The sequence below is a fragment of the Musca autumnalis genome, unplaced genomic scaffold (genome assembly GCF_047663935.1).
Source record: "Musca autumnalis isolate F117 unplaced genomic scaffold, ASM4766393v1 scaffold_3, whole genome shotgun sequence".
Classification (NCBI taxonomy): Eukaryota; Metazoa; Arthropoda; class Insecta; order Diptera; family Muscidae; genus Musca; species Musca autumnalis.
In genome coordinates, this window is record NW_027411866.1 from 262,030,198 (window position 1) to 262,042,815 (window position 12,618).

Sequence of the window (12,618 nt, forward strand, 5' to 3'; positions counted from 1 at the left end):
CTCAACTAGCCCAATTGCTTAATCAAAGCCCTCCTCATCCCGATAACATATCAGCGCAATGGCAAAGCATTGCCCACTCCATGCAAACAGCCGCAAAATCCATACTTGGATACCAGAGACCTCCACCAAGGAATCCATGGTATGATGAGGAGTGTCGTGCTGCCACCGAAGAGAAAAATGCGGCATATAAGGCTACTTTACAATCCGTAGCAACGCGTAGCGCACGAGAGAGATACAGGGAGAAAAGGAGAGAGGAGAAACGTCTTTTCCGCAGGAAAAAGAGAGAGATGGAAAAGCGGGAGTGTGAAAAAATCGAGATGTACAGGAGCCAGAATGAAGTTCGAAAATTCTACCAAAGAGTCAAGCATCAAACTGATGGCTTTGGTACAGGCACATCCTCCTGTAGAGACCAGCAAGGTAATTTGGTAACTGATACAGATAGTGTACTCAGGATATGGAAAGAAAATTTTTCAAATCTGTTGGTATCCAATAGCAGCGAAGACGACGAAGATACCACAGTCCCAATCCCAGAAGATGGTATTGAATGTATACCGCCCAGCCAAGATGAGGTAAAGACAGCAATAAATCGGCTGAAGAATAATAAGGCAGCAGGGGCCGATGGCTTACCAGCCGAGCTGTTCAAAACCGGAGGCGACACGCTGATAAGGTGTATTCATCAGCTAGTTAGCACCATCTGGCAGGAAGAACGAGTACCCGACGATTGGAACCTGAGTATCCTGTGCCCCGTCCACAAGAAGGGAGATAAGACTGTATGCTCTAATTATAGGGGCATAAGTCTACTCCCTATTGCCTACAAGATCGTGTCAGGGATATTGTGCGAACGACTAAAGCCAATGGTCAACGAGATTATTGGACCATACCAATGCGGCTTTAGACCTGGCAAGTCCACCATTGACCAGATATTTACCCTGCGGCAAATCCTGGAGAAGACCCAAGCGATGCAGATCGACACCTACCACCTTTTTGTCGATTATAAAGCAGCCTTCGACAGTCCGCTGCGCTCAAAGGTATTCCAAGCCATGTCTGAATTTGGTATTCCCGCAAAGCTCATCCGGCTTTGTAAAATGACTTTAACTGACACGAGGTCCTCAGTTAAAATAGGAAAGAACCTCTCCGAAGAGTTTGGTACCAAAAGAGGTTTCAGACAAGGAGACAGCCTTTCGTGTGACCTCTTCAACATCCTGCTAGAAAAGGTTATACGAGAGGCAAACGTCAAAAGAAGTGGCACAATCTACACCAATAGTCACATGTTACTTGCTTATGCTGATGATATAGACATCATGGGTCGATCAGTAAAAGAAGTAACTGATACCTTTATAAAGGTCGAAGGAGAATCTGCTAAAGTGGGTCTGGCGGTAAACGGTGAGAAGACCAAGTTGATGGTGTCGACGCGCAATGCGTCCATTGAGCTCGGACCGACTGTGGAAGTTGGTTCCTATAATATTGAGGTAGTAAAAGACTTCGTCTACCTCGGCACCTCCGTCAACACAACAAACGACATCAGTTGTGAAATAAAAAGAAGAATTGTATTGGCCAACAGATGCTACTTTGGATTAAGTAAGCAGTTTAAAAACAAAGCCACATCTCGTCAAACAAAAATAACGCTCTACAAAACACTGATACTACCCGTGCTGATGTATGGCTCCGAAGCCTGGGTACTTGCGCAAGCAGACATGGCAGTGCTTGGTGTGTTTGAGAGAAAAATTCTTCGAAAGATCTACGGACCAATCTGCGTTGACGGTGAATATCGACGTCGCATGAACCACGAGCTGTATCTGCTATACAACGACATCAATATTGTTAAACGTATCGAGATGCAGCGATTGCGTTGGCTAGGCCATATCATAAGAATGAGCGATGATGAACCCGCTAAAAAGGCGTATGAATACATGCCACATGGCGGTGCACGCAGAATTGGCAGGCCAAGGAATAGATGGCGCAAACAAGTGGATGATGAGATGACAAGGCGCTGTATTCCAGAGTGCAAAGCAACAAATAGAGAGGAATGGAGATCTCTTCTTAGTTCGGCCTATAGAACAAATGTTCTGTAATGGGCCAGCTAAGTAAGTAAGTAAGGTAACATAAAACATTTAGTCGGTGTCCACACTAGCTTCAAGTCGAATGGACGTTTTTGGGTATATTTTTGTGGACTTGCATCAAAATTTCTTTCGTTTTCATATAACAATGCAATATTCATAAATATTTGGATTTAGAAACTATTATTCTTCAGTTTCTAAATCAAGTCCTTTAAAACAATTTGTTCCATACGCCACATTATTCGTAACTTGGCAAAAATGGGCAATTTTTTATTCCAAACGCCATCATTTTTGGTGCGGAACAATTCGTTTTTGTCCCGTTTTGTCCCATACGCCAAACGACATTGATATGGAACTAAAAAGTTCACAGTTGTTTGTTCCATACGCCAGGCTTTATGGATATGGAACAAAACGACAAGATTGTTTGGGTCACAAAGCGGATATGGAACATAATGGCATCTGAATATCTCAGAAACTATAAGAGATAGAGAAAAACCGACCGAAATCTGAAAGAGCATGGTTCAAAACCTTGTACGGTTCCGTTATCTCAAAATGTCAAAAATGGCGTATGGAACACTTAAGCATGACACCGACGAAATGTGTTAGAGAATCGCTCTACAGAAACTAAACTAAAACCAAACATAAAATATAGAATTATTATTTTCGTTCATGATATCAAAATTAGTTTTGCCACTGTCATTTTTTGACTATCATTACATGAACTCCACTGTCTCCTTATGTGCTGTCGTGTGTAATCCCAGGGTTAATCAGAAGGCATTTAATTCGGGGGCTAAACAACAAAACAGACTCTATATGGCTCCGATGCCAAAATACTACAGACATAAAACACCTTTGTGCAAACGGTTCCAATGTGTTAGAATTATTAGCATAGAGACACCAACGGACGTACTATCGAAAAAGAATTACCCTTATACTTTAACCCTTATGTTTTCATGTTAATAAAAAGTCTACTTTAAACGATATTCATTGAATTTGCTATACGTCATTTAGCAGATAGTGCCCTTATTTCATTAAATTAAAATGTGCAAAGCAAATCTGGTGCATGTCATGTCCTGTTCACCCACACACATATGAATATTCACCTTCATAACAAGGCATGTGGATAATATGAGTACTTACCTGTAATCACACGCGTGCAATTAATGTTCTTTGGATAGACATTAGGATAGTCAGGACTATAGAGTTCCATTTTTTCGGGATCACCGACTTCGAACAGACGACATTTGTCGATTGGATCGTCATCTACTTGCCTTGTCTGGCGTTGCAATGTCTGAGTAGATGCGGCTAAAAGTGCTGGTCTCTTTAATTGATTGTACTGCAAGTGTGTTCTTTGTTGTTGCGATGACAGCAGCATATCATTGGCGTGTGTGTCACTGCCAGTGTTGCTAATGCTGGTGATTGTTATTTGGTCCTTACTGCTGCTGGGCTGGTGGATGTTTTGTTTAGTTAACTTTGAACTAAATGGGACTGTGGCTGTGATTCTTTGCCCAGTGATAGTCTTTTGTACTTCTTCGTTGTTGTGCTCAACATGATTGCCCTTAGGATGTTGTGTATGTTGTGTGACAATAGTTGTTGCTGATGTTGTTCCATGGTGTTGGCTTGAACTCGATTCTATTCTGGGATACTTGAGGTTTTTGTTGTCACCATGAAACAGAGCGATTTGTACTTTCGTTGTTCCTGTCTCATCCATTGTCCCTGTGGATTTGTGCATTGAATCTGGTGTATCTGTTGTTCGGATAACAACGTCGTAATTATCACCGATGAGAGCAGGTGTACTGGGGTTGTCCGTTGATGACCTGTAAACTGAGTTCTGCATTTCTTCTTCTATATGTGCTGTTGTTGTTCCTGTTTTGCTTGAACTTTGCCTTGTCATTGCAATTTGTCCAAGTAAAGATGCTATTGTTGTTGTTGTTGCAGTTGTTCTTGTTGATGCTGGTGTTTTCGAGATAGTAAAATGTGTTTGCATTGTGGCCATTGTGGTTGTCATATTGGATTGCAGTACAGGATATACCCCTTGGTTGATGGCATTGTGAGCATCATTTGATAAGGGTTTAGCCGATGATGTTTCTACTTCGTTCGTTTGACTAGGTAATTTGGTATTGAACTTTGCAAATTTAGTCATGGCTTTGTAGTAATTATTTAAATTTGTGTCTGTTGTTGTTGTTATTGTTGTCATCATCTCCGGTGACACTGCAAAGACACAAAGAGAAAAACAGAAATCAAATATTATCCCCATAAGATTGTTATACGATGCCCCATTGTATTAAATTTATTTTTTTAATTAAATTTGGAGCGAAAGATTGTGGATTTGTATTGCTGTTCAACCTGGCAATACATTCGGTGCCTTTTAACGTAATCTAACTGGATAAGGGAGAAACGATGCAGTTAGCTGTTAATTTGATATCGCAATAAAAGATGAACATTTCTAGTAATAGTATTAGATTTTGAATAACGTAGGATTGTAAATAACGTCTAAATTGTGTACAAGAGTTTCAATTCCCAGCAAAATGTTCGATGCCAAAGATGACATTCGATCATGGGTGCAAGTGATCTAGCATGTCATCTTTTTAGCATCTTCATCGATGAATTTTATATGAGCGTGGACCCCAAAAGATGACGTTCTTTTCTGGATCCTAAGCATGTCATTTTAACCAATGCGTTGACATGTCATTTCCACCAATGCTTTGGCATGTCATTTCCACCAATGATTTGACATGTCATTTTCACCAATGCTTTGACACGTCATTTTCACCCATGCTTTGACATGTCATTTTAACCAATGCTTTGGCATGTCATTTTCACCAACCCCTTGGCATGAAATTTTCATGTATTGTTTGGAAAATGGAAATGCTGTATTGAAATATGGTTTTCATGAAAAACAAAACTTTTTATTAATTAAAACGAATTCATGAAATAACTACAATTAATTTATCAGTTTAGCTTTTCAAAACTTTACATCCAAAATTGCAATGTAATCACCACCGCTGCAACGCAAAAGATTACTTCCTCCGTTCTCCGCAACTGATATTCTTTCATCTTACAAAAGGTTTTTTCAATTATCTTCCCATCACCAGTTCAGATTTCGACATGGACTCCAAATGCACTCCTTTAAGTATTTTTATTTCGTAAATTACTTTTATTTTATAATTTTGTTATTTTATAACAACATTTTGGTAATTTATACTCTTTTGTTTAGTGACGGAAATATGTAGAGATCTACAACCCGGCTTGCTTTAGGGATCTCTAAGAACAAAATGTAACGAACGGGGAGGAGAGACTTTTTATGGAAAATACCATTTATGCTTAATTAATTTATTTTTAATTGTTTCTTTCCAAAAGTAGTTTCTTCTTTATTTTCAGATTCTTGTTCCTTTTCGTTTCGGACTTTTTTTTCAAATTCCAAGAAGCAAGATTTGATTGATTTCATTCTATGTCAGATTTAGAACAGACAAGGGAACTTTTAAAATAGCAATGTGTGCAGCCCAATTCTATTTTTAGCTCGATGGTTGGGACTTCATATAATACCAATTGTTTAGAAGTTTTAGTTGTTTGATATGCAGGAAATGTAAGACAACATCACGACGACAGTTCTAACAACTTTGGTCTGTTCCAGAAACTGCAAGAATCTACTTATTTTTACTACGATAACAATTTTTCCTTTATGTTATCGGAAAAAATAGTAAAAATTAGTAGATTTTTGCAGTACTGGAACATACCAAAATGAAAATAAACAGGTGTGTAAATAAAAACACAAACATCATCTCTATTGGATCGATGGAATGGGTACAAATGCTGATGAAAAGATCGGATCTTTCACGACTTCCTTTGCATTGGTTCAAATCCTAATGAAAAGATCGGATCTTTCACGACTTCCTTTGAACCAACGCAAAAGATGACATGAAATCACGTCATCGCAAAGAACCCCTTCCGTCAAATTTTGCTGGGTTCTGTTACATATAACATGAAGTTATGTGACGAAATTATAGCGTTACAGTCATATCCTTCACTTAATTGCAATATGATCAATCGGTCATGTTCTGGGATTCACCGTGTATTCGATACATATTGCACTCACACTTCAGTGCTCGTTAGGTTGCCTAACATGATGTTAAAAATAAATGTCCCATCTTACTACAGTTGTGTGTTTTTTTTATTTTCAGTAAAACTTTCTCAGTAACTTGTTTTCAGAGAGTAAAAACAATTATACGGATAAAGGAAAAAGTAAAAAGACAGCATCTAGTAAATTTTAGCAAGATAACAGGTGATTACCAAAACAAAAACATTAGCGCCAATGTATGAAAGAAAAACTAAATCCAAAGCTGTAAAAAATTCTTCAATTTTAAATAACATAAATAAGAAATTATTAAAAGATTAATAAAATAATCAATAAATATAGCTGTGTCGCAATATTTGCAGTATTTTTCTACAAAAATCACATAAACATTGAACAGCTGACCATTAACATATGGTTGAAAATCAGCTGATCGACCTTCCTAAAAGTTGCTGAGAAAAATTCTTCCAGCAACATTTTAATAAGTTCTCAGAAAACAACTGTCAAAATAGTTCTCTCATTTCGCTTTAAAACTTTCATCTACGGACAGATCGACATAATTGATGAAATTTTGTGGGGGAGGGAACAGAAAGAGAAGATCGATATCGGCCATTTTAGAAGTTAAACTAAATTTGGACAAAATCTCCTCATATCCAACGTTTGGATAAATTAGGTTGATATTTTTTAGTTTTTTTTTGTGGGGGTTTTCAGACTTAAACCACTATAACTTAGTCATTTGTTAACCCATTTAAAAAAATAATAACTTGTTCGAAAGATATTATTCACCCCTTTAAAAGGAAGGATGATCAATAGAAATCCGTTGTGAAAAAAAGATATGCCCGTTTAAATTTGAAAATGTAAGAAACCCAGATTTTCCCTACTTTTACCGTTACAAAAAAATAAAACCAAGTGACCCAAACGAACTAAAGGCATTTTCGTTCTCCATTGACCCCATCACGATAGAATTTTGAATCAGAACGCTGGATTTTTTTCTGGTCAACTTTTGTAGCACAGTGTCATTTATCGACATTTTCCGAAAAGTTTGCAGCTTCTCAATGCCAAAACCGCCTGAAGGAGCATTCCAATTCTTTGGAATGTATTAGAGAGTTCTTAATTACTGTCTTGGCTACAATTTTCGTCCTTGTGTTGGATCGAAAATCTTAATTGTTTGGCTGTTATATGCCAAAATGTCTAAAAACGTGGATAAAAAACTTAAAGTCAAAATCGGGAGGCTCGATTTTCACCGTAGTGGACTTTTTTGCTCAGTTTAATCCCAGGAATAAGAAACGCGAAGGGCCCATTAAGGTTTTTTTCCTTCCATACAAATCGCCCGGGCCTAGTCACCACTCTTGAGATATCCTGATATAAGTGTCAAATTACACATGTTAAGAAGTAAGCCCCGTAAGAACATCATGAGGCGAACCGGTTAAAATAACAACGCCATGTGTTAGGCATTTCCATAACCTTTCAAACGATACCCACTTTGCAGTATTCAGTGCAGTAGAACCGGGACTAACCCGGTTTTAAATCTGGTCTTTCGGGTCAAATAGCCGGCGAACCGAGCCCATGAAAATTATACATTTTACGTAATCAGCCCAACAAACACTACCTTCTGACAAAAATTCAAAAAAATCGGAGAGTTTTCGTTGGGGTCGTTCACGTTGGGCTTTCAATTACACATGTGGATTAAATATGCTATTTTTGCATAAAATGCCCCTAAAATGGAATAACTATACTAAACAAGCTCCGATTTTGTTGGATTTTTTTGTTAAAGATAGGTGTAATTTCGCTCTTCAAGGAAACATATATTTTTTGGGGGACAGGCCCTGTTACTCCGGATATTTCACCCGAATATGTATTTCCCTTATAAATGCATATAAATGATGCGTTTTTAGAACCGCTATATCTCAAGAATGGTTCCAAAAAAAGACCAAACTTATAGAGAATTTTTCCGTCTGCAATATGGTAATGCCCACTGTTTTCAAGAAAAAAATCCGAAAACCTAAAAATCCCCACATTTTGACCTTTGACTCCGAATAACTGTTTTTGCAAACATGGGATTGATGGGGACTTTTAGGACATTGCTTCTAATGGCAAACCATAGCTCTCCATCAAAATCCATATTTGTGGGAATTTTTGCTTTTTCTATGTCTATTTTGACTGGACTAATGTCTATAGTTTCTGCTGTATAGGAAGCACCTTGACAACGAAAGGTGGTTTACTGCTTTATGATGTTATTTTTAAGTGAGTTATTTAATAAAATACTCAATCACTCCCTGACAAGACGTGCCTATGTCAACGCGTCAAAAATCCTACAGTCCGAAAACATTTTTGTAGCTTTGGTTACCACTCAACATTAGAGTAAAAAACTTTGAGTTAATTTTCCATAATTTGTCGAAAATGTAATAAAACTGATGAAATTTTAATTTATCTATTAAAAAAAAACTAAATTTTTGTTTTGAAATAATTACCGCCGGGAATTGAATTAATATTTAATGTAAGTATTATACAATTGTTGATCACTTAACACGCATGAGTGTATCATCATTAAATTGTCTCGTCGAAAAATATAACACTAAAATCCCCATTGGAGACAAAAATATTTATTCGTTGTTAATAAATTTCACACATTGCCTGTAAATGTTACATTAATATTTCAAAAGGATATCCTACTCCATTGCCATTAAAGAGAACTGTAAAATTGCAAACCAAAGTAAATATATATTAGGTTCAACGATGTTTGTCATAAAAGAAGAAAATGTTGCTTTGTCTATAAATTCTGATATCATGAATAAACAGTTACGGATAGTACTGGTTGAAACTTCAAATTGAGTGTTATGCAGAACGGAATTTCGCACCACATTCGACATGAATGTAGTAAAGGTGATTGGTCCTGTGGTTACTACGAACGTATCGAAATTTACTTTCGAATAAAAAATCATTTGATATTAACTGAGAAAATTAGGATTACAATTTTTGGAGTTATTAAAAAAATATTATAGATCTTATAGGCTTCGTATGACCTTTATTTTCATTCGAAGTGTAGTCTCGATAATCTGTACACTCGCCAATTTGGACAACGCGGTAATCCTGACACTAAAATAGTCCGGATTACCCCTATTTTTTCTACTCGTTAATCGGGACATAACTATTTTTTACGCATAGAACATTTTTATTCTGTATTTCATTTAAGTGTTCGGTTTTAGTAATTAGAATTAAAACATGTAAGAACGGCGTTAGGTTCGGCCGGGCTGAACCCTTCACCACCAAATTAAATAGGAATAATTAGTTTCCTTAGGTTTATGAAAGGAAAGGAACAGACTATTTTAACTAATAATAAATACTCCCTTTAAAAGAGTCATCATGTGACGACATTGTTGTTTTTTCTAAAACATGGACCAATACTTGTAATTTTCCGAATTGAACTTTTGTATCCTCTGGCAACACAAAATATGAATTACAGCAATCTCGATTCGAAGATTGACAGAAACCCAAATCTAATTAAGAAAGATCCAATTAACGACTCAATTGGTAGAAAAACTAAAATATTCAAAACATAATAAAACCGTAACCGTAACAAAACCTATACTGTCTGATTTTTTGCAAGGCATGTTTTGTACCTGTATAAATGTGTTGTACCTTTAGCGAAGATTAAATACCAAATTTCAGTTATTCCGTTTGAAGAATGAGGCTAAAACTTTCAAAACACCAAAATCGAAGGGTATCGTTCTATGGGAGCTATATGAAGACGAGGACCTATACCGACCAATTTCAGGTGGAAAGTTTTATACCGACAACGTGGGATATTGAGGCCACAACCTTTAAAATATAGAATATCGGGAGGTACTGTTCTATGGGGGCTATATGAAGGCGTGGACCTATATCGACAAATTTCAGGTGGAAAGTTTTATATCCCCAATGAATACTAGCTACCAAATTCAGTCCTTTTGGTGTTATATTGAGCACACATCCTTCAAAATACCGAAAATCGGGAGGTACCGGGAGGGCTATACGAAGACGTGGACCTATACCGACAAATTCCAGGTGAAAAGAGTGTACCCCAAACGAAGAGTAAATGTCAAATTTCAGCCATTTCGGTGTGATAATGGGGCTAAAACCTTAAAAATACCGAAAATCGGGAGATTCCGTTCTATGAGGGCTATATGAAGGCGTGGACCTATACCGACAAATTTCAAGTGGAAAATGTTGTACCCCCAACGGAGACTAAATACCAAATTTCAGCCATTTAGGCTTAATGGCCCAAACCTTCAAAATACCGAAAATAGGGAGGTACCGTTCAAGACGTGAACCGATATAGCTCACTTTCAATACCAAACATTCTAGAAGTAATAAAAATTTCTATACCAAATTACAAAGCTCTAAATTGCGAGCTGTATCCTGATTTTAACAGACGGACTGATGGGCAGACGGACATGGTTATATCAACTTAGAATTTTATGCTGATCAAGAATAATATTTCGATATTTTACAAACGGAATAACAAATTTAATTATACCTTCCATATTATTACACGAATGCCACGAGTGACAAGTTCATATGTTTGTTACCATGCGGTAATCCGCACAACTCGATAATTCGGACACCTTGGTGTTCGGATTATCGACATTATACATATGTATATGTATATGGATCTTATATATCCATCTATATAGTTTTAATGCTCTAAAGAGTCAACAACATAATTTGCATCACGCACTAACTGTGACGAACTATGGTATATACACAATCTTAAAAGCCTATGTATAGTGGTGTTGAAATATCTTGAAATATGTTTTTCAAAAATTGTGGATAAAATTTTTTTTTAAAAATACACCAAAATTCTGTATTCAATCGAATGTAACAGGACATACTAATAAAAATATTAACATATAAATGGTACATACGAAAGTTATTTTACATCAAAAGGCAAACGTACATTTGTATAAATTACAACGAAAACATCTTAACGAACACAACAAAAAGATATAACAAGTATTCAAAGGGAATTCAAAAGGTCCTCCCAAGGGTCAGTGAAATCCAACTTCAATGATTCTTGGAAAATACCGAAATAAAAACACCAACACCATATTCACCACACAATACATTTCACATTCGACTGTTGCTCCGGTGCAAATCGCAACGAACAAAAGGACGCAGATCTCAACAAATGTGAGAAAACAACAATGAAATGAAATATTCAACCATTATTCTTTTTCTATGTTTGTATGAGATAGTTCAGTGTGCGTGTGTGTGTGTGGGTTCGTCTATCATAGATATCCTCTCACATCATTACATAAGTATTGTGTTTATTGAGATGTGTTGAACACTGAATACATTCTAATTTTCCTTTAATCCAGAATCATTTCGAATAATTCACTTTCCCTTCCACGATAGTCAAGAGACGAAGTTAAGTCCTTCTATATATTCGCTTCGTTCATTCTTCTGTTTGTTATTTTGCACTTTTATTCTGGTCCACATTGTTATTCAAGTCGCACAACACTAAAAGCAAGAAGAATCCCACATAACTACACCACAAATGTCGGTAGCATATGTGAACCTTAGAACGGAGCGGTTTGACATAAAATCTGAAAGTGAAATAACGTATTGTAAATAATGTCTGAATTAACATAAAGTTGTGGTTGTTTTACAAATTTATTTGTTTGTTTTGTTGGTTGTTTTAAATTTATTCTAATAATGTGTTCAGCTTATAATAAGAAGTACTCATTAAGATACATTCCACAAGTGTATCAGTGGCATTTGATTACATTCCTAAACCACTTTGACAGTTCTGGGATATCAATTTTAAAATGATTGACAACAATGTAGTATTGTCACTTTTTTATTATTCAATAACAACAATTTGCGATAACCTACAATAAATAGTAAACCTTTAATAACAAACGTATGTTTCTGTTTCGGAACCTGCAATAATGTCTGATGAGCTGCCTACTTACAGCGAAACTAGCCACATAAATTGTCGGTTCGAATCTTCAGCTTTCCTTTTCCACGTGCAATAACATCTTCAGATCATTATGCTCAACTCCGAGCTCTTCAAATTCTTTTCCCGCTAATTATACGTTAAATTTTGAAATCTTCGCCTTCGGTTTCGATTCGGATTATAATAACTGTCCCCTACCACATCCGCAGCTACCAAACTGTTGGCGAACATTTCTGTCACATTTTTGAAAAAAAAAAAACTAACAAAACAAATGCACATTTTTCAACCCGACATACTTGTCGGATAACTCAGTCCTCCTCTATTAGACAGAATCCATTTTTTTGAAACCAAATGTCTTTTATTTCAACATTATACATTTGGTAACGGCCAAAAACATATGCAATACCTCATAAACAACCTTTAAAAACAAGTAAAAAAGTATCAGTCCGATTTGCCGACAGAGATATACCCTGGAAGCTAACCCAGTATGGGTTGTTTTTCCAAAACATTACTATACTGCTAGAACTATCCGAATTAAAGTTTAACGTTTA

The 12,618-nt window shown here is 36.5% G+C and overlaps 1 protein-coding gene across 8 annotated transcripts in view; it reads right to left on the reverse strand.

Annotated features, from left to right (window-relative positions):
* Positions 1–12,618, reverse strand: part of Neto (Neuropilin and tolloid-like) — a 151,448-nt gene that overhangs the window by 65,636 nt on the left and 73,194 nt on the right. For all 8 annotated transcript variants that reach the window (XR_012411853.1, XR_012411852.1, XM_073978375.1 and 5 more), the window contains one exon: positions 3,198–4,268. Coding sequence is in view for 6 of the 8 variants with exons in the window: in XM_073978375.1 (XP_073834476.1) it covers positions 3,198–4,268 (1,071 nt within the window). In the remaining 2 variants the exon portion in view is untranslated. The remainder of the gene's footprint in view (positions 1–3,197; positions 4,269–12,618) is intronic.